This window comes from Argopecten irradians, chromosome 1 (assembly GCF_041381155.1).
Source record: "Argopecten irradians isolate NY chromosome 1, Ai_NY, whole genome shotgun sequence".
NCBI lineage: Eukaryota > Metazoa > Mollusca > Bivalvia > Pectinida > Pectinidae > Argopecten > Argopecten irradians.
In genome coordinates, this window is record NC_091134.1 from 18,030,627 (window position 1) to 18,054,615 (window position 23,989).

Consider the following 23,989-nt stretch of genomic DNA (forward strand, 5'->3'; position numbering starts at 1 on the left):
ATCTTGTGCTGCCGTCGTTATTACGCGCGGGCGACCAGTTCTCTGACGGTCTCTAACATGTCCATTTCGATTGTAACGATCCCGCAGATGGCGTATAGTGGCTCTCGTGCATTGCATAATTCTTGAGACATGTCTTTGGTTATCACCTGCCTCCAACATCCCAATTGCTCGATTTCGATCGGCCATTGACAGCCGAGCCATCTTGAAATCACGCACAAATTGAGTGGCCTTTTGTTACTCACTACATCGACTACCCGTATACCACTTTGCACGTGATTTCGTGCACGCTCTGTCGCGTTGGCAATCGAAAGGTTAAAAACTATGGAAGACGTAAAACGTCATAAACCAATATGATTTTTTTGTTTCTGAAATGTCAAAATGTTATGCACAATACTGTTACTTGATGTGTTAAATAATGTTTTCGAGTGAACAATTTATTCAACAAAAATATATAATTTTTAAAAGTCTAAAGTTTTTTTTTGGCGTTCAGTATATATTGGAACCAGATATCTCCACCTCTGTCTTACAACAATTGAAATATGTTTGACAAAATTTGCTGGTTACCAGTCAATTTTAGGGAATGCACTCAGGTTTGTAATTGTCCACATAGTATATTTTCTTCCGAGATGCTGACACCGACGCTGTGATGTTGAATGTCTTTGCAGAGAAGAGATGGCATTCATTGGTTTCAAAGTCGTACATAAAACTTCCACAGGACGACCCAGACTTGTGACAAGCTGTCCCACAAAGTGCATTGTTTGGTGCTGTTAATTGTTGTAGAGTCGGAGGCACTTCATCCGGAACACCTATTTTACCTTCCCAATTTGCAGTGACTGGAACTGATATTGATTAAATATATTAATATTGATTATTATCTTTAAAAATAACTTATATATTATTAATATGTAATGTTGATACTATTCTTGTATCGGTTGAACAGGAATAAAAATAATTTTAAATGAAAGGAATGAATCCTCAAAATGAAATAAAGAAAAAATCTATTTTCCTTGCCGCCTTTGATTTTGGACGAATATGTTGCGAGAATGTCACAAGACTAATACTTTGGTTAATAGAAATGAAATGGTCAAATTATAAGATTTTTACGAAGGACTTGTTTGATAAACGGATAATGCTTTTTGAGATCGTTCATAGTTTCTAAAACATACTACTTTAAGATATAATTATATCAATTTGACTTCCCACAATCAAACATAAAATGGCAAATGCAGTGTATATCATATCCATCCCCTCACGATACTGTGTTCACCTATGACTGTAATTTACCTACCGAAAGGATCGCCTTAGTGTCTTTCAGGTTAACCATAAAAAGAAGAGGCCCAAGGATCTTAACGATCATCTGATAACCTTGGCAACAGTCGTATTAGTGGAGCGGCTAAGGTCGATTTTTTGGCAAAATCGTTCAAAGTTTGAAGAAAGCATGAAACTTTGCATATGACCTCTTTAGGACATAAGGGTTCAGAAAAAAATGGACCCAAAAAAATCACGGCCCCTGGCGGCCACCATATTGGTTTTCAAAATGGCCGTCAAAAAAAATCTTCTGCGACCCATATCTAGCGTTCTATACCAGCTAGGCCAAAATTTTAAACGTCTACACCCGTATTATGTAAACTTAAGGACATTCTGAGAGTGTTAAACTTCATGTAGAAGGACCGCCATTTTGTATTTCAAGATGGCCGCCAACTTTGCGAGCTATATCTGTATATAATAAATCGAATGGCTAATCTTACTTTGAGCAAATAAACGCATGCAAATATAATGATAGTATTTATATTTGAGCCCACCATCATCACATGGTGGGCTATTCAAATCGCCTTTCGTCCGTCCGTCCGTCCGTTAACAATGATTGTTACCGCCATTTCTCACAAAGTAATAAAGGTATCTTTTTCAAATTTCATATGTAGGTTCCCCTAGAGCCCTAGTTATGCATATTGCATTTTGGGACCGATCGGTGATTAAGATAGCCGACAGGCCGCAATCTTGGATTTTGATTGCTGAAGCTTGTTACCGCTATTTCGCAGAAAGTACTGAAGCAATCTGTCTCAAATTGTATATATGGGTTTCCCTGGGGCCCTAGTTGTGCATATTACATTATGGGACTGATTGGTCAACAAGATAGCCGATCGGTAGCCATATTTGATGTTTTATAATTAAAGTTTGTTATTATTAAATATTTCAGAAAGTACTGAAAGGATCTTTCTCAAATTTCTTAATTAAAGTATGTAGTAATATGAAGTTAAAGTTTGAGAAGCAGAGAAAAGATCCCTCTTTCCATTGTCATACGCAGATCATTCTTTGGTGGGCGTCAAGATCCCTCTGTGATCTCTTGTTGTAGTGTTTGAAACATAAATTATTTTATTCTTATTTTAACTTCAAAATGAAAGCCAATTTAAGATCCAAGATGACCGCTTGAATTAAAGTTGTCTCCATAGTTCACTCTGTAAGATAAGAAAAAAGTTAAAATGTTGATACATATGAAATTGAATGATCTTGGAATAAATCCCTGAATTGCAATTCTACATGCGTCATCAGATGATCACCTTTCATGTCCTTCATCGAGTCCTCAATGGAGCATCTTAAAAGTCAGAAATCACCAGTGATTGGCCAAATCTCTCTCCATCTGTGAATAACACCCAACTCTTACCTTGTCGCTTCTACTGCGATCAGTTGGACGCCATCTGTTTTGAAAGTACATCTACAGCACAGCTGATTTCTTCTCATTGCCCATTACTTCCAATGTTGGAAATAGCTTTTAAGTTGAACATGCAGGAAACAGGAACACCAATTCCGACATTCTAGGGTATTGATACCTTCTATCAATCCTTCATACTTCGGCTTCCTACTTTCAAATCCCTCCTCTCAGTGTAACTCCGATGAAACTGTCAAGTTATCCATAACCACGCGCAAGAGTTATTGTGGTACAATCAGAAGCTGAACTATCGGTCATACTTTTTTGTCACATATCGATGTCAACCTAAACAAAATTCGGCAAGGTTCCAGATGATTATATCAATAAGTTCGTTTTCAGTCTATGTGGTTCCCAATCTTGATTATACTCTCAATCATCTCTACATTTTACACTTAGTTTTAATGACCATATATACTTTCTCTTTGAAGACTTACAGTTATCTTGTTCTCCATGGCTGCTATTTATTTTCACCCAGTCCTTGGTGCCGTATGCATGTTTTACTGACGGTGGCTATATGTATTTGGAGGGTTTAGTTTCCATCATCTCTGTTCTTAATTCAACGCCATCAACTGTCTTACCTTCGCCATCTTTATCTCCTAAGCCTGCAATGAAATTAGAAGTTCTAGCTCGGAGGCTCAGATTACATTTGTAAAACAAATGTCATAGAGGTACGTATGACTATCTTCGCAAGGACTTGTTAGTGGTTAATTTCTAGGGCCACTACTGTCAAATTGATAAACGTACCATAGGGTGTCATGTCAGAGCAGGTAGACATCCAAGTTTTGGCGGCAAAACATTGCTATGAACTTACTTAAGTGGAGTGTCCTGATGTTGTTGGAGTCGTGCAGGATTGCATTGAACCATTTTATTTGCAATTTATCTGATTATAATAAGGGGAATATCTTCCCCTGAATCCACATAAGATTTCCTGAGACGCGGTTGACGGCCGGACATGAACGTGGTTATGCAATGTGAGTGCGGCCATCTCATCCATGAAACCTTCTTTGGTAGACAAATCCCAAGTGATATCCTTGCATTTACTTTTTCTGTTTGCAGGTCTGATATTAAGGTGAATCTCCATCACGCAAAAGTATTTCAGATGCCTGCCAAAGTGATTTCGTTTAGATATTTTCTGATAATTCCGTTGCTCTGGCGAGATATAGTTATGTAGTATCATCCATATGCATTAGATAGTTGCAGTCATAATAAACCATTTGAAGCCTTGACTGCCTTCTTGCTTTATCCAAAATATATTCGTTAGCCGTCATGAAAATTCCCATTTTTCTGGCAATTACGATTTTCCATTCCACATGCAAAAAAGAGATGATCCTCAATTGTTATTGTTTTGTTTTGTTTGCAATTTGAAATTTTCGGAAACACATCCTCTGCTCTCTACAGTTTAACAGATATCCTATCTCTCTTACAAATGACATTAATGAGCTTCCACAGTATCTTTTATAATGTTTGGGTACATCTTGCATTTGTAGACAGTGTAAGGTATACCAATAGGACATTGTGCTAATGTAGTGAAGATCTCCATCAGGATAGGCTCTTTCCAGTTACATGGTATAGCTCTTGTATGGGTGTTCTTTCCAGAATGACAAATATTGCTATCGTGTAAAATTTGATTCTAGAACTATAATTATCTTTTTGGCATGACAATGGGTGTGAGGCATGTTTTCTAAGCTGCTGTACTCTGAAAGAGTTAAAAGTCCGCTACCTGTCCGAAATGTTGAAATGGTTGAACGTTTTCTAATAACCGTGATGAAAGTCAATCACGGTGTGTTTATAAGGACGGCGTCGGGGATCATAAGCGACCCGCTTTATGGAAATTAACGTTTGCATTTAATTTATCTATTCAGATTAGTTGAGAGAATAATGGTATGTCTAATATTTGTAGAAGTTGATATCAACTTTTTACGTGATATTTCCGAAATTATCAGCCAATTTGGTTAATTTATGTACCTTTAATTTAATACTGCCGGACACATTGAATTTCAGATTAGAGGCAATTTTGAAATTCAAATAAGAATCGAATTATTTTGTATCAAACGCTACAAAAAATAGATACTCACCGTATTTGCAGCTTTTTTTTAATTTTATTTACTTAAAGTCAGCTAAGCCTATTGTTATATTATCATTATATACAGATACAGATAAATGTAGTAAATTGGCGGCCATCTTAGAATGCAAAATGGCGTCTTTTTACATGAAGTTTAACACTACCAGAATGATCCTAAGTAATGTTAATAATAAGTATCAATAATATAGGTGTAGACGTTTAAGAGTGTTAACTGGATTTTTACAGATAAATAGAGAAACAACTTTATACGGCAATGTTGGATTTCAAAATGGCGGTCATTTTGAAATCAAAATAATAATCAAATTATTTATGTATCAAACACTATAAAAGTAAGGATATTCTAACTTTATTTGCAAGTGTTTATTGCTTAAAGTAAGCTTAGCCAATTAGGTGTATTTTATAAAGATATAGTTCGCAAAGATGGCGGTCATCTTGAAATTCAAAATGGCTGTCCTTCTCTATGAAATTTAACGCTACTAGAATGTTCCTTAGCACTAATATGGGTGTACACGTTTAAAGTTTGGGTCTAGCTGGTATAGAACGTAATATATGGGTCGCAGAAGTTAGTTTTTGGTGGCCATTTTGAAAACCAATATGCCGGCCGCCAGGGGCCGTGATTTTTTGGGGTCCATTTTTTTCCTGAAACCTTATGTCCTAAAGAGGTCATATACAAAGTTTCATGCTTTCTTCAAAATTTGAAAGATTTTCAAGCTTAGCCGCTCCACTATATAGGAAATTTAGATATGCTGTCATGGTGGCCCTCTTCGATTTTGGATCAACCCGAGATGAACAACTCTTTGGTGAGATCATGCCAGGATCATTTCAGGAAAGTGTCAGTCAAATAACACTGGTAGAACTTGAGAAGAAGTTCAAAATGTATTTTTAAGATGGCGGCTGTGGCGGTCATCTAGAATTCCGGATCAACCCGAAAAATAACAACCCCTTGTCGAGAGAATTTCAGAGTCATTTTTCCCAAGTTTTAGCCAAATTGGAGAACTTAGAGAAGTGCAAAATGTGTTTTTTAAGATGGCGGCTGTGGCGGCCAGTTTGGAATTTGGATTGAACCGAAAAATAGCAGCAATTGTCGGGACCAAGTGAGGATCATTTCAGGCAAGTTGTTAAAAACCGCACTGGGAGGACTGGAGAAGAAGTAAACAATGTGAAAAGGTCACGCTCGACGGAAGAAACATGATGAATGTAGGTCATCCTGACCCTTCGGGCAGATGACCTTACAAAATGCCCATGGACCTTAACGGTGACCTGATATTTGATACAAATTAGTTATTATGTAATTTACTAGCCAACTGTCACAAAACAGGAACATACATCTAATAGTTCTACATACAATGTCTCATTTAACTTGATGCATAGTTACTCACATTACCTTGTTCAAAAGGTTCGATAATTTTTATTGCAAAGGGCAATAACACCATAAATAAGTTAGAGTCGAATCAAGCTTATTTTCAAACTTGTTTCCAATGTTAGCTAAATAGTCTATATGCATAGTTTTATTAAACTCGGATCAAATTTAATCAAGTTATATTCACAAGATTCTATAATTATAATTGCAAAGGACAATAACACCATAAGTTAAATTGAATCTAGCTGATTTAATAGTTTAATAAAGCTCTTTTTCCCCCTCAAGTTATCATGTTCACAAGATTCGATAATTATAATTACAAAGGGCAATAAATCCGTAAGTTATTTACAATCAAATCAGGTCGATTTTCGAACACGTTTGAGATCTTTGTTTGTTTGTTTGATTTATTAACGTCCTATTAACAGCTATGGTCATGTAAGGACGGCCTCCCATGTATGTGGTGTGTTGCATGTATGTAGTGCGAGGTCAGTGTTTTGGGAGACTGCAGTATGTTCGTGTTGTGTCTTCTTGTATAGTGGAACTGTTTCCCTTTTTATAGTGCTATATCACTGTAGCATGCCGCCGAAGACACCAAGCAACACACCCCACCCGGTCACATTATACTGACAACGGGCGAACCAGTCGCCCCACTCCCTGTGTGCTGAACGCTAAGCAGGAGCAGAAACTACCACTTTTATAGACTTTGGTGTGCCTCGGCCAGGGGACAGAACCCAGAGCCTTCCTCACAGGGGCGAACGCTCAATTCAAGGCCAAAAGTGAGGCGGTGCCAAGGGAGGCATTAGGAAAGATAAAGTCAGTTAGGAAGAAGAGAAAAGATAAAAATCCTAAATTTAGTCGCCTTTTACGATCATGCAATAGGGGCAGCAGGTATAATTATAACGCCCTACCTGCAGGGCTAGTTTGAGATCTTTCCAATTTTAGTCTATATACAAAATTTCATTAAGTTCAGTTTATATCTATTCAAGTTATCGTGTTCACAAGGAAATGTTAATGGACAACGCCCGACGGCCGACGACGGACAAAAGACTATAGCAATAGGTCACCATGGCCTAATAATTGAATGAGACACTTTACAAATAATCTTAAATATAAATGCTTAAATACGTACCTCCTAGCAACTCCAATCGACATGCAGGCCAACCCCGCCACGTTTCTGGATGAATACGAACAAATTTTGTTGGAGAGGTCTGATGTACTGGCCTTGTTACCAATGACGTTCCATCGTTGTTTGCAGTGAATATCTATAGACAAAAGGATGTTATTAGTTGACAATTTTTAAGGACTTAACATTTTGTGTTTCTGATTTAATTTTGTAATTCCATGTCATAAGATTAGTGCATTTACATAAGGAATGAGTATTTAATTTTCTATTAGAAAACAAATTTCATATTATTTTAGAACTATAAAACATTACAAACAAATATTAAATTTGGTTTTAGTCGCCATCTATTTTAACTGGATAGGTGACTTGCACTGTCACCGCAAGTATGCTTTTAATGATATTGGTACAAGGGACTGATGTTTAAAGTGCACAAATTAATCATTAGTTTGCCTTTCTCTTTGACTTCACGTCCTGTTTAGTTCCCCCTTAATGTATATAGTATAAAAAAACGAAATAAACCTCTATCGATCCTGTGCTGTCCCTTAAAGCTTTCCATCCAACGCCATCCACACTTGTAAAGGCTGTAAATGATGTGATATATTGAACTCCTGTCCTTCCCTGTATGATGATCGCTTTCAGAATTGTCAGGCAATTCAGTGTTACCTATCGGTAATAGAAATTAAGAATATCATTACCAATAATGAGGCTACAACAAAGCTTAATATATCATACAAAATTCCAGAGCATGATTATTCCATCGTTCTCTTGCATTGCATAAATGAGGCCAGGAAACAATACTTAGCACTGTTTAAAATGTATCCTTATGATATTTTCTTTTATTGAATGAAATAAAATTAATGAAATTAATGAAATAGAATAGTGATAACAAATTTCTACACCAAAATATGTTGTCACTTAACAATTTGTCCTTCTTCTACGAGTTTGTTTTGTTTGTTTGATTAATTAACGTCCTATTAACAGCTATGGTCATGTAAGGACGGCCTCCCATGCATGCGATGTGTTGCGTGTATGTTGTGCGAGGTGCATGTTTTGGGAGAATGCGGTATATTCATGTTGTCTTTTCTTGTATAGTGGAACTGTTGCCCTTTTTATAGTGCTATATCACTGAAGCATGCCACCGAAGACACCAAGCTTCAATTTTAGCTCTTATGCCTTTTAGAACTTGACAAGAATTATTTGAGGATTTTAGGATATTTGACCCATGTGACCTTGAATGAAGGTCAAGGTAATTCATATTAACAAATTTGGTAGGTATTTACACCAGCATCCAGCAGGACTAATATTAGGTCTTTAGCCCTTCAAAAACTTCAGAAGAAGTCATTAGAATATTTTATTATTATTTTTTTTTGCCTGTGTGACCTTGAATGTTATTAATCATCTCTACCGGCATCCCAGTCCGGTAGAGATGATTCTCCAGATCAGGAGAGTAGACATTTCGAGAAAACCAAAAGGTCTTGGTCCCGGTCCAGGGACAACTAGAGTCCAGGGTTTTATCGGCAGAAGTCGGGAAATACCGGAACATGTTCTTTTAGTGTCCTGTACCCTCACACGCCGAATTGGGGCAGGGAATCGCCGCAAAATCGTTCATACCAGTTTCTACTAAGCTGAGGGCCCAGCCGAAATAAAGAGTTAGTAGATACACTTTACACAACTCCACATCTGATATATTGACCTCCCCGGTCTCCTATGGCCTCCGTCGAAGAGAGAAACAACAGTTCTTTTCGTAAAGTTTATCTATTTGCCTCAGGAGACGCATGTTATGAAAGGACGGTTGAGCTCTCGTCTGGCGCAATGGGCCAAAATAACTCAAGACTCGTGGGTTTTGAAGGTGAAAGAAAAGGGTTATACGCTAGAATTTCTATCCGGTCTACCCGTTCCCTCAAACCCACAAGCAGCAGAGACATTAGAGTTCGAAATTTTGACGCTATTTCAGAAACAGGTAATTTACCCTGTACCTCCAGACGAGACGTGGGAGGCTTTTACAGCACGTTTTTCGTTACCCAAAAGAAAACAGGTGGTTTCAGACCTATCCTTAACCTGACACCATTCAATCATTACGTAATGAGAATAGATTTCAAGTTGGATTTTCTAAGATCAGTGAAACTGTCCCTCCGCGAAAGGGATTTGCCACTTCACTGGATCTCAAGGATGCATACTTTCATATACTAATTCGAGAATGTCACCAGAAATTTCTCAGATTCTGCTGCAATGGCGACCATTTCCAGTTTTCAGCCCTTCCCTTAGGCCTCTCATCACCGCCTCGGGTTTTCTGCAAGGTTTTAGCATCAGTGTTAGACCACTTTCGTACACTGGGCATCATGATTCTGTTCTATCTGGATGACGTCCTCCAGTTAGACCAGTGTCCACACCAGTTGGCGTCAGATACCAAACTAGTATGGACCACTATACAGAATTTAGAAAGGATGATTTCAGTAGAGAAATCTCTCTCAGTCTATCAGTAGAACAAGGATCATAAACATAGCTCATATGACCCAACCCTTCAAGCAAGGGCTACTCCACTGCTCAGTCTATCTTTGAAATTCTGGGCCACATGGCATCCATGATAGATCTTCTACCTTTGACCAGGCTCCAGATGAGAGGAGTCAGTTGTGTCTCCTGAGGAATTGGCTTTCGCACAAGGATGCCATGACAAAAATTCTCCTGATGAACGAATGGGCTTTTCCGAATCTAGGTTGGCAAGTCCATTGAAATGGAGAAAGGGACGAACGATCTGGCCTCCCGAAATAGAGGCTGCGGAGGCAACCGATGAATCCATGTCAGATTACGGTGCCTACTGGCAAGATCAAACAATTGAGGGCACATAGAACCAAGTAAATCAGGTTATCACATAAATGTGTTGGAAGTGATTGCTGTAATTCGGGCTTTTTCAGAAATGGGGTCAGGAATGGCAGGGTCAGACAGTTTTGATAAGATCGGACAAAATCACAGTATTCCAATATGTAAATCGTCAGGGAGTGAAAGTATCTCCCAACCTGTGCCTCCTTACAGTCAAACTATGGTAGATGGCTATAGCCATGCAAATTACAATGAGGACAGCTCACATTGCCGGAGTACAAAATGTGATAGCAGACGCTCTGTGTCGCCAAAAGACAAATTATTACGAACAGAGTGGTCACTCCATCAGACAATGATAGACAGGGCATTCTCTCTATTCTATCGCCCAATGGTAGATCTGTTTGCGTTTCATCTGAACCACTAATTACCGACCTATTGCTCATGGACGAGAGACCCAGCACCCCCTACAGATGGACCGCCTATTAATGTCTTGGAAGGGAATTCTAGGGTATGCCTTCCCTCCAATCTCCTTGATCCCGAGAGTCCTCAGTCTCATTCAAAGATTACAATGTCGAACTATCCTGGTGGCAACAAGGTGGCCGAGGAGACCTTGGTATACGATCATTCTCCAGTTGTTGGAGGATCTTCCAATGGTCATTCCGACATCTAAGCACCTACTCAAGCTACCCGGGACAGACATATTCCACCCGGACCTAGAATTCATGAGGCTCGTAGTGTGGCCTCTTTCAGGGATCGAGTCTCGACGACAAGGGTTTCACAGACGACTCAGGACTTACTCATAGCGTCCTGGCGATCGGGTACAAAGAGGGTTTACAGCTCTCAATACAGAATCTTTCTTAGCTGGTGTGTTCAGAGGAACATCGATTCCTCTGATCCTTCTCTAGGCGAGGTATTAAACTTTTTAGCTGACTTTTATGACAAGGGCAAAAAGTATCATACTATTTGTGTGTATCAATCCATGTTTTCTAACACCTTGGATCAAATTGATGGTATCAAAGTGGATTTGATCGGTTGGTGTAGTGGTTAAGCCGCTCGCCTTTCACCCAGCCGGCAGGGGTTCGATCCCCGGATCGGACGTGAAAAGGTCAGGGGTCACCTGCCCGATCATATGGGTTTTCTCCGGACACTCCGGTTTCCTCCCACACTAAGACTCCTCACGCACTTACATCCGGACCATCGAGTTTCACCGAAGTTTAATTTATATCGAAGTTTAATTTATATCAAAGTGGGTGAAAACCCTAAAGTTATAAGGTTACTGAGAGGGGTCTTTAACTCTAGACCACCTTCGAGATATTTAGTTCCGGAATGGGATCATCTGTTAATCCTAGAAACACTTAAGGGTCAGCCCTTTTAGCCGTTTAGGAAGACACCTTCAAACTGATATCGTCTAAGTTTGTTTTTCTTTTAACAGCAATAACTGCCAGGAGAGTGGGCGACTTTAGTCACTTGACCATAGGCGACAGATTTCGTATTCAGGCAAACAAGGTAACCTTCTTGCCAACAAATTTGGGAAAGGCTGATGATCCTTCCCATTTCCAAAGAGAGGTGGTGGTCCCGTCATTTCCAGATAAGTTGTGTTGAATATTAAACGGGTAATGGCATACTAACTGAGGGCGACAGAATCTAGACGCCTGGAAGTCTAGAGATCCAGACGCATTGTTGCGTTGCCAATGTAGGTCATACAAGCCAGTCTCTCCTCAAACAATATATTGATGGATAAAAAACTGCATCAGACTGGTATATGATATCGCACCTCATTCAGATGTGTCTAAGGCCCGAGCTCACTCCGTTCGGGGTATAGCGCTTAACTGGGCAGCTTTTTAAAGGAGCATCCAAAGAAAGCATTTTACAGGAAGCAGATTGGCGTCGAGAAACCAAATTTCGCCAAGTTTTATTTGAGGGAATTGAAAAGAACATCAGACATCCTTAGGACGAGCGGATTTGGAGGACACCCAATTTAAAATGATAAGCAGGGATAGTAAACACTGCGTCAAAGTTACACTTTTCTTACATAAGTAATAAATCGGTAAATGACTTTCAAAAGGCAGTCGTATGACCATTTATCTGTAAGGTATATTCATAGTATGTATGCGTAGCGAAAGCACTATTGTATCCATCCATACCGGAGTGACATTGTGCACCTGCACGTAACTCGTATTTGGTTGTGTATTATGTCCATGTTCTGTAAAGCGTTTTAAAGATAACAGTCGCATTTCATAATGTATTGGTCAACATAGCAATACGAAGGTTATCAAAAGACAAGAGATGTCAAAGTATCGATATTGATACGGCAGGAAACGTCTCCGTAGGGTATTAAAGCTGATATTTACGTCCCTTATTTCCACGAGTGGAACGAAGACTACATACCACAAGACAAACATCGTACCAACAGTTGCATTTGATAGTGGCTTCGAATGGTTTGAGCTTTGTTTTATGTATAACTAAATGTTGAATCTCCATAAGATGGTCAACATTATCAGAAAAAAGAAGTATAAAAAATGTTTATTTCCCAATTTTGACAACCATCCACTTATATACTGTTCCATATTCATTGGTGACAATGCTGGCCCCATCAATCACGCGCTGTGATCGACTCCCCCTAAACAATGTCATTAACTCTCTTTCTGGGCCTGCGAAGATCCTGATACTAACCCTATAGATCATTTGTGGTATCATCAAGTCAGAGCTGAAGATCTTTTGTTTCAAAATGTTGTAGAGTGCACGGCGAACTCCATAAGAAATGTGAAAGAGTCCAAGGATTCGGATATGTCATCTGATATAAAGCATGTGCAGACGTATGACAGAAACACCTAATGTTAACGGAGGATATAGCATCTACTGATAAAAAGCTTATTTAGGAAAATAAATAGAGGTTACACAATGAGTGGTTGTTGTATATAGAATTATGTTACTTTCAAAAAATAACTTACACGAGTGTGGATAGAAATATGGCAGGGATACGATAACTTGTATTTATCGAAATATGCAAATAAGGTGTACATTTTTATCAGCAACAAGACAGTAATTAGACATCTTTAGGGTTAAATAATACTCATTTAACGTCTTATTGAGTTTAAATCTTCATAGTTGCTTTCAGAAAATAAAACTCAATGTCGAACTATATGTATAAATGTAAAAACATTCACACGACACGGCATAGTCTATTTCCCGTCAAATAATCATCAAGCCATTACCACCAAGATCAAGTTAGTTTCATACACTTTAAATATAAGAAGCTCCTCAGTGTCCGTCATGTTGTATTATTAGTACATTAGGTCAATTAAACATGTATGAAAACGTCACGTATTTTGACACAACGACCAAGACGCATACGCTTTCCAACACCAGTTTGGACGTCAAGCGGCGATCACGACATAGTATGACGTCATTAGATTATTGATGACGTTGACAAATGATAAACAAGAAGAAGAAGTTCGGTATAAGTTCACCGTATCAGCCAATCAGAATGCGTGTATATCATGTGTGGTATAAACAAATTGTTAATCAACAGCTGCACTGTTTATTTGGTACTGAGAGAGTTGAATAACACCGCCTATTGTGGTAGAAGAGATGTTATCTCTTTGTTTGTTTGTTTGATTGATTATTTTAATGTCCTATTAACAGCCAGGGTCATGCACGGACGGCCTCCTATGTATGCAGTGTGTATGAAGTGCGAGGTGTGTGTTTTGGGAGACTGCGATGTGTTCGTGTTGTGTCTGCTTGTATTACTGTTATCGTTTATTGGAATGTTTTTTTACATTTGTTTTGTAATGACCATACTTATTGAGCCATTTTATTTTGCAGTTTTGTCGAGCTGTATTCCTACATTTTATTTTGCAGTTTTGTCGAGCTGTATTCCTACATTGCTAGATGTCTTAAGGTAACGATATTTGTGGTTTAATCATTTAATTAAGAAAAGTTATGTACTATTCTATCGTACTAATCCAGCAGATAATGTGTACATATGTTGTTTATTTATTCGTGACGTTTGTGTGTATCGAAACAAAATAGGGTGGTGCTTAATTGTTGATGCTGTGTATATATTTATGAAATACAGAACATTATAGGTAAGTAAGGATTACCATCAGATCAAAGGAAAATGCATATTCAACACCTACAGTGCAAGATCAATTGGTATATTCCATTTACCTGTAGGTATTCCGTTTTAGAAGCAGTGAATGGACACCATGCATAGGGGTGAACATTTCCGATTCTTGAATATTTTGGAAAGCAACAGCCGTCTTGGAAGGCGGAAGATGCTGTTAATGATGCGTTAGCTATGCCCCTAGGTCCGTTTATGAGTTTTTCGCCACAGCAACAGTCTGTAACAGGAGATAATAATTGGAATTTGACTTTTGAGATATTTTGCAGACACAATACAGTACCATTACTTGCCGTTTGTCATTCCAATATCATCTGTGCCAATGACAAAATATATTTAATTTCAAACTAAGTTTCCTTAAACACTTTCAGCCTTAATATAAATTGTTAAAAGTATCCTCATGGATGAGATTTTAAAAACAGCATTTTGGCAAACATATTTTCAGATACAGAACTGTTTCTGAACTAAGGTAAAAAGTTTCACAATCTAGGATGTTGGATAAATATATAGAAATACGACCTTTCGGAGAATTTTAGGTCACCTCAGACGGTGTCCCAAGTGACCTATTCTAATCACCTTTTGTCCGTCCTGCGTCGTCAGTCGCGTCGTCTATCCATGAACAATTTACATTTTTCGACTTATTCTCCAAAGCTACTGAAGCAAATTCAATGAAATTTGGCACAAACCTTCCAAGGCATATGACCAATAACAATTGTTAATTATATGCCCCCAATGCAAGGAGCCTGTAGGCGGGGCCATACGAGGTAAAATTACTACAATAAAAGCTTCTCCAGGTGGATTGCATGGCACTGCGGTATCAGATTTCCCCCTAGGAATGGAGTACACACTACTATAGAGAAGATAAGGAAAAAATTATAAGCGTTATGTACTCAATTTTCATAGGACATTAGTCAACCGAGGTTGCATTTTAATATCATATCCCTTTTGTACCTGGCTGACATCAAGGGCCCAGACGGCGGGACCAAAAGTGACCAAAATAGCTAAAATTTAAAACACCTTCTGAGTTCACAAATATTATGGAATTCAAATATCCTCATAAATCAAAAGGTCAAATAGATCAAATCCCCGACTTTAAAGAGTATGATGCTCAATATATAGTGCTTGTATGTCTTCATGCTGTAATAATTGAATGGCGCCATGCTGCAGTACGCCATAGTTCACTGATTGAAGAACCATATCTTGTCATACTACCCTGTTAGTGTCTCCGAACTTTAACTGGAGGGATACAAGATAACTTAGAGGGAAGTAATGTCATTTTGTCGTAAACATGGCCACATATAGTTCGACAATGATTAGTTAATTTCTATACCTACTATAAATCTTGATTGAATGCGTGTATTACTTGTTTATAATTAAAAATATTCATTATTGATGTTTTCTTTATGCAAAAAACTTTTTATCTTATAACAGGTCAATTCGGAGTTATTGGATATGAAATTTATTTTAAACAAGTCTTGCTGTGTCTTTTGTTCCTTTTATATATATCTCGCACAGCATTTTATATAGCATTTATATAAATCAATTCCATATCCCAAACCACTCACTGTGTAACCTGTATGTATCCATTGAATATGACTGCCAACCTCCATTTCTTGTAAGCATAAGTATCTGTATTGCAAGCAGCAGCTGTGACCTCATGATCTCCCTGCAAATCTGTAGCATAGCCCTTGTGATATAATTCTGAAAAATAACGCTTCATTAAAACACCAAGTAGAGAGAGTCGACAAAAAGAGAGCAATACCTATTTTATTTAGATGTCTGGCACCATAGACTATTTATCTATTATGGCCTGGTTCAGAGGGCACTGTTGCCTGATAGTACTGTCAAGGGTTGAAATAGTGCCTGAAATTAGGGCGTCTATTGGCTTTATTATATGTTAACGTATAGATTGGACAGTGTTTGGAAATTGGAAATATGAAACTATGTTATTTTTCAAAACAGTCATGCTTTCAAAGTTGGGAAAACCACAATAGATAAGATGATTATTTGTTTGGTTAAAATAACATCCTATTTACAGTCAAGGACATTGGAAGTTGGCCTCCCATGTATGTGGCGTGATACGTGTGTGAAGTGCGCGATGCGTGTTTTGGAATGACAGAAATATAGCAACACCTATTCAAATTAATTTGGTTTGGCTTGTAACATTGTACAAGACACAGCATAATTATACCAGTCTGTCAAACAGGCACTTCACATACAAAATACACATTTGAGGCCATCCTTAAATGACCTTGGTTGTTAATAGGATGCTCATTTAATGAAATAAACAAACCTTAACTTTCTGCGCCATTTAGGATAGGTCCATTTGTTATAGGGTAACATTTATTTTATTTAATTGAAAATTTGTTTTATTACTATACCTATTTGTTGTATTTGCTTTTTTACAGTTTACATCAGGTAGAGCGTTAGAAATGTACCTGCTGCTCCTATTGCATGATCGTAAAAGGCGACTAAATTTAGGATCTTATCTTCTCTCTTCTTCCTAACCTACTTATCTTTCCTAATGCCTCCCTTGGCACCGCCTCACTTTTGACCTTTAGTTGAGTGTTCGCCCCTGTGAGGAAGGCTCTGATTCTGTCCCCTGGCCAAGAAACAGGGAGTGGGACGACTGGTTTGCCCGTTGTCAGTATAATGTGACCGGGTGAGTGCTTCAGTGATGCATGTATAGCACTATAAAAAGGCAACAGTTCCACTATACAAGAAGACACAAAACGAACATACCGCAGTTTCCCAAAACACGCACCTCGCACACATACACGCAACACGCCGCATACATGGGAGGCCGTCCTTACATGACCCTGGCTGTTAATAGGACGTTAATTAATTAAACAAACAAATCATTGGTGGTTAGATGTAAGATAACTTTTGCCCTGCAGGTACGGCGTTAGAATTGAATCTGCTGCTCCTTAATATAAAAATTTGGTCTTTTATTTCTTCGTTACTGACTCTCTTCTTGCTAATGTCTCCCTTGAGACATCTCACATATGGCAATTGGATGTGAGGTAAGCTACTTGTCAGTATAATGTGATAGGGTGGTTGTCTTCGGTGGCATGCTTCAGTCATAAAGCACTATAAAAGACACAACGAGAGTTATATTTAAATTCAGACAGTGAAAACCAATGTCATTTTGAGATGATCCCCGCTAGAGCTCATATTCACATCCTCTTAGTTGATTGAAATGTCTAATACGACACCTTAACATATATTGCAGATAGTAACTAAGAGACAGTAATGCTGTACTTCTCATCATTAACTGTTTTAAGAACATGTAAGCAAATAGTAGTTGATATATTTTAGTATTAATGAACACGATCTCTACCTACCTTGGCTACAACTCCGTACGTCCGTGTATTCAATAGTCAAGTAGTTATCATAATGAAACGTTCTGTCACATCACCGCTTCATATACGACAAACACGATCGAACAACCAATCGCAGAGTAATCATTTAATCAATAAGTTAAAAATATGTGTACGATGCGTTTGGTTAAGTTTATAAGTCCCAATAGGGATAACAGTGCTAAATTCTTTCAATCGCATCTAGTCATAAAGTTCTGCATGGTTTTAACCAAATTTGGCCGAAACATCTTTAAAAAGAGCCTATGGGCCTTAAAGGTAATTTGGCATTACAAACTAAGCGAGCGATACTGGCCCTCTGGGCCCCTCGTTATATTATGCTTCCACCGCCATGAAGGTAATACATAAGGTAATTTGTTTTTGATTAGGATGTTAATTATACATCGGTATCAGTCCATCCGTGTCATGGGACTGTAGGTAGGCTTGCAAATGGAACTTGTGACATCATGTCAAGGCCATGGTAGGAATGAAATGGCCTATCAAATTGTTTTCTCCGTGTCAATCCTTTGGCAGTCGGTTCTCATTGTAATTTATTTTCGATAAGTTTGTTTATTTATACATCTTTATAGGCTCATAAAAGTCTTAACTGAACTTGACACCGTCTAGTTCTCATTGTGACATGCCTATTAATTGGTTGAGCTAAAGGTCTCCATTATGATTACGATTATATAAAACGACCTGTCCTATTTGCATTGTGCTGTGTGCACTTGTTTCTTTGTTTGATTGATTAACGTCGTATTAAGTGCCAGGGCCATGTAAGGACAGTTTCCCATGTATGTGGTGTGTATTGTGTATGAAGTGCGTTTTACGATTTTTGGAAGCTGCGGTATGTGTTTGGAGACTTTGGAAACTCGTGTTTGTGAATCTTCATACTAGTGGAACCCATGCCTTTTAAACTGATATCTCACTACAGCATGCCGACAGAGACACGGGTTAAGCACGCCACCATCCGGTCACATTGTAGTTATATTGCACACACTATTATTATACGTCCTACATCCTCCTTTTATGCTAGGGGACATAACTCAGAGCCCTCCTAAAATGGGCAAGAATTCATCTCAAGGTCAAAACTGAGCCACTATGGGGAGCAAAGAAAGACTTAAAGGGAAAAAAATCAGTAATATTCTAAATTATTTTGCCTTTTTGATTATGTAGTTATACCGATAGGACGTTAAAAGGACGCGGTGGCCGAGTGGTTAAGATGTCCGACATATTACCACAAGCCCCCCCACCTCTGGGAAGCGGGTTCGAATCCCATGTGGGGCAGTTGCCAGGTACTGACCGTTGATCGGTGGTTTTTCTCCGGGTACTCCGGCTTTCCTCCACCAACAAACCTGGCACGTCCTTACATGACCCTGGCTGTTAATAGGACGTAAAAATAAACAAACCAAACCAAACGTTAAAGGGACATGAACCTAAGTAAACCATGTAAATTTGAGTAAAATACATATTTAACACGTGTCAGATACCTTACTTGTTTGTTTGTTTGATTCAATTAACGTCCTATTAACAGCTAGGGTCATGTAAGGACGGCCTCCCATGAATGCTGTGGATTGCTTGTATGTAGTGCGAGGTGCGTGTTTTGGGAGACTGCGATATATTCGTGTTATATCTTCTTGTATAGTGGAACTATTGTCCTTTTTAAAGTGCTATATCACTGAAGCATGCTGCCGAAGACACCAAGCAACACACCCCACCCAGTTTGATTTATTAACGTCCTATTAACAGCTATGGTCATGTAAGGACGGCCTCCCATGCATGCGGTGCGCTGCGTGTATGTTGTGCGAGGTGAGTGTACCGGGAGACTGCGGTATGTTCGTGTTGTGTCTTCTTGTATAGTGGAACTGTTGCCCTTTTTATAGTGCTATATCACTGAAGCATGCCGCCGAAGACACCAAGCAACACACCCCACCCGGTCACATTATACTGACAACGGGCGAACCAGTCGTCCCACTCCCAGTATACTGAGCGCTAAGCAGGAGCAGAAACTACCACTTTTATAGACTTTGGTGTGTCTCGGCCAGGGGACAGAACCCAGAGCCTTCCTCACAGGGGCGAACGCTCAACTCAAGGCCAAAGTGAGGCGGTGCCAAGGGAGGCATTAGGAAAGATAAAGTCAGTTAGGAAGAAGAGAAAAGATAAGATCCTAAATTTAGTCGCCTTTTACGATCATGCAATAGGGGCAGCAGGTACAATTCTAACGCCGAAGACACCAAGCAACACACCCCACCCAGTCACATAATACTGACAACTGGCGAACCAGTCGTCCCACTCCCGGTTTGCTGACCTTACTAAGTAATATATATCAATTATTGTGCAAATGTGTCAAATAAAATAATTATAATGGAAATTCCATCTTTCTGTATTTTGAACCGGCCCGGTCGAATTTGTAACGATAGTATAGTAGTGTTGAACTTTAGTGACCTCCCACAATGCACTGCATATGTAAACAAAATGGTGGGTCAAAAACTTGGTGAAGCGAACACAAACGAATTCCGATAGAAAACGGTGTACGTCAAGAGTCAGTAACGTGCGCGATTGGGAAAGTAGGTAAATATAAATGGATCACTGTAATGCATGAGACGGGAGCAAGTCCCCACTTAATACTTGCGTGATGTACATATGTGCAATTAGTCAGGAACCTCATCTCTTCGCGGTGCCCTGTCGAATGAAAAGTCTCGTTTGACTTTTGACTTATCATTCTAACGCTAAATACAAATTGTTTTATAACAAATATGGCTGAAACTTCATTTGTCATCCATCGTAAATTAGAAAATAATCTTTAAATGTGGAAAACTAATATTTCTTGTCATGTCAGCAAGTTTGTTGTTCATTATAACCTCGCTTTCGACCAGCTTTCGTTTTGTGTTCCAAAAATAGAATATGATGGTCTACTTTTATAATTTTTGAGGTAGGTATTCCCCACGTTTTCCTGTCGTTTTAGATAACCAATCATTGTAATAAATTTTCAATAAACATCTTAAAACCATATCTAAGCATACAGAAAAAATTATGTAAGGTTCATGCTTTAATCCTAATAAAATAAAGTGTCTGAAAAATGATGAAGTACACAGTCAATCTGTACACTTTTAGTGTAAAAAATAACTACTGATGTTGCCAAGGAACACAAAACTGATTGAGAAATCCAATTGAACTATGACAATATTCACGATAGGACCACAATAATTGGAAGGGGCTGGGGTATCACAGGTGGTTTTGGACCGAGAACTGGGACGAAATTCCTGTGAGGAAGGCTCTGGGTTCTGTCCCCTGGCCGAGACACACTAAAGTCTATAAAAGTGGTAGTTACTGCTCCTGCGTAGCGCTCAGCATACAGGGAGTGGGACGACTGGTTCGCCCGTTGTCAGTATATGACCGGGTTGGGTGTGTTGCTTGGTGTCTGCGGCGGCATGCTTCAGTGATATAGCTCTATAAAGAGGGGATCAGTTCCACTATACAAGAAGACAATATGAATATACCGCAGTCTCCCAAAACACGGACCTCGCACTACATACACGCACCACACCGCATACATGGGAGGCCGTCCTTACATGACCAAAGCTGTTAATAGGACGTTAATTAAACAGACAAACAACCAACGGTCTATATATGAATGTATTTTCTCTGATATAACATATAATACATTCATGCCTGACACTTTTATATGGCTACCCATGCACTTCAACTTTGTGACGTCATTACGTTAACAAAAACGCTGCTTTCTGTGTAAAATTTGAACGCAAATTTCAGAAACCATGTAGACACAAACAATGGGGTTTACCTTGTAATAACTGCGCAATTCTCATGTCTGGAGAAATGATTTTCAGTTGAGGTTTTCTTTGAAACAAAAATCAAAATAGCAGAATATCTGTATCAGTAACGTTGAGGCATGAGATGATATATACTGTTTAGTTGTTAAATTTCGCGATTTACCGTTTTGGACTTATTCACGGGGATGTTGTTCTTGTTTATGCTGGTAGAGTATAACTAGTAAGATTATGGTCACTGGTTTGATATCCGTCGTTGTACACTAACATTTTCACACACTTTGCTTATTATATATTGAATTACGTATATCTACAAGCATACACACACATGCACTGGACACTCAGCTGTACCTACAGAATAACGCGACCTCCCGATATCAATATTCCTTTGAAAGGGTTTTTGTGAAAGGTTACAGACTTATCGATGTTCCCTTTAGTTGAAATTATACGAATTCACATGACATCGTTGTTGTGCTATTTTTGCCATTATCTAAATGACAATTCGTAAACAAGACAATTAGTTATCACTTGATAGATGTTGTTAATGGTGTTCTTATCTTTCCCCGGTAAATTTTGCATCACTATATATTGCATTGTTTCCTCTTCTGCTTCATTTATAGTATAAAAACATATATTTTCAAAATGGTACCAATGAATATAACCTTTTTTTTTTTAAATTAATTGCTTTTTATTGAGTTTACCATCCTTCCCAGTGAAAAAAATAGGAAACGAAATGTATTAGTTTTGATAGCATTTTATTCTTAATACACAAAATAATACAATCGTCATGTAATTGGATCTATGGACCATGAAATCGGCGCGTATAAAACCTGTAGAATCATCCAGATCCCCTGCTTTTCCTAGTAACACACGACAGTAATCGTAAGAAAGGTAGCAATAAAACCGAGGAAATCGGACAAGTTAAATGGAGAGAATACGAACACTAAACAGATATAATACAAATGGTAAATTTTTGTTATTTAAACAATCTCACAAATTTTATTGAGACGATGTTATAGTCAAAAGGATCGAATAACAGGCAAAGCCTATATAATGAATATAATTATATAACAACAAAACATAGAAAAGGTAACTATTAGGTTATATATACAAATTTCATAAATACATACATTCACACGCACACCATTACAAACACATATATTATAAACTTAATACAGATATAACAATTTTTAAATTAAGGTATAACAAATAAATAAATATGAAATAAGACATTTTAATAAGACTGACAAACAGTCAGGTTGTTTGACCAAATTTCCTTGTGCATTATTATATGCACAGGCCATAAACATTCTATCTGATAATGTCTGAACTTGTGAATAATTTTATTAGGTCACCTGAAACGAAGTCTCAAGTGACCTATTCTACTCGTCTTTTGTCCGTCGTCGTCCGTCATATGTACGTAAACAATTTACATTTTCGTCTTCTTCTTAAAAACCGCTGAAGCAAATTCAATGAAATTTTGCACAAACCTTGTAAGGGATGAGGCCAATCAAAATTGTGAATTATATGTCCCCAACCCCCTGGGGGCTGTGGGCGGGGCCAAAAGGAGTAACATTGACTATAATTTCAAAAATCTTCTCCAATCACAGATGTGATGGAATCAAATACTCTTCATGGATAGAAAGGTCTAAAGGTCCTTTACAAAAATTGTGAATTATATGACCCTGGGGTCTCAGATTTCTACTTGGGGAAGGGGTTACGTTTACTATACTTTATAAAGGGAAAACACATTTTTGAGCATTGTTTTGTCATTTGTAAAAGGAAATGAGTCAAATGTTGTCAGAATTATCCCTATGAAATGGCCATTGAATCCTATTAACAAATTTTCCATGAATGACTCCCAGGGGCCTTAGGGGTCAAATAAGCTAAAACTTCAAAAATCTTCTGAAATTCTGGAACTGGTAGAATCAAGTACTCTCTATAGATTGAAAGGTCTCAAGGTCCTTTACAAAAAAATTGTGAATAATATGGCCCTAGCGTCTCATGTTTATAGTTTATGTAGGAAAAACACATTTATGAATGTTATCTGCTTATTTACATAGGAAATTATTCAAACTTGGTTAGAATTATTAGCCTGAGATAGCATTTTATCGTCATATCCACATTGGTCCTGGCCGACCCCCAAGGGCCTTAGGGGCGGGGCCAAAAAGGGTCAAATAGGCTAAAACCTCAAAAATCTTCTTCTGAATTCACAGATTTGATGGAACCAAATAATCCCCATAGATTTGAAGGTGTTATAGTCTCAATGACCCTATTCTACATCGTCTTTTGTCCGTCGTTCGTCCGTGTATGTACAAAACCAATTTACATTTTTAGTCTTCTTCCCTTAAAATCAGCGTGATATACCGCTGAAGCAATGTTCAATTGGGAATTTTGCAAGTCACAAACTTTGTAAGGGATGGAGTGCCAATCAAAAATTGTGCAGAGTGGTGATTATATGTATCCCAACACCCCTGGGGGCTGTGGGAACCAAAAGGCTAACATTGACTATAATTTCAAAAATCTTCTCCAATCACAGATGTGATGGAATCAAATACTCTCATGGATAGCAAATTTGGTCTAAAGGGATCCTTTACAAAAATGGTGAATTATCATGACCCTTTTGTGGTCT

The 23,989-nt window shown here is 38.3% G+C and overlaps 1 protein-coding gene across 1 annotated transcript; it reads right to left on the reverse strand.

Moving 5' to 3' along the window:
* Positions 1-573: 573 nt before the first annotated feature.
* LOC138315855 (neuropilin-2-like) lies at positions 574-15,872 on the reverse strand. Its single transcript, XM_069257199.1, has 5 exons — positions 15,818-15,872; positions 14,261-14,433; positions 7,793-7,936; positions 7,280-7,412; positions 574-839 (listed from the first exon to the last, which is right to left on the reverse strand). The coding sequence occupies exons 1-5, from the start codon at positions 15,870-15,872 to the stop codon at positions 574-576; spliced, it is 771 nt and encodes a 256-aa protein (XP_069113300.1).
* Between the last annotated feature and the right edge of the window lie 8,117 nt (positions 15,873-23,989).

Excerpts from the sequence above, each read along its gene's own strand:
- LOC138315855 (XM_069257199.1), bottom strand. The coding sequence starts at position 15,872 with ATGAGGTCACAGCTGCTGCTTGCAATACAGATACTTATGCTTACAAGA. Across the intron at positions 7,413-7,792 it reads ACAGCACAGGATCGATAGAG|ATATTCACTGCAAACAACGA; the intron begins GTTTATTTCGTT and ends TTTTGTCTATAG. Across the intron at positions 840-7,279 it reads TCGATTGGAGTTGCTAGGAG|TTCCAGTCACTGCAAATTGG; the intron begins GTACGTATTTAA and ends AATCAATATCAG.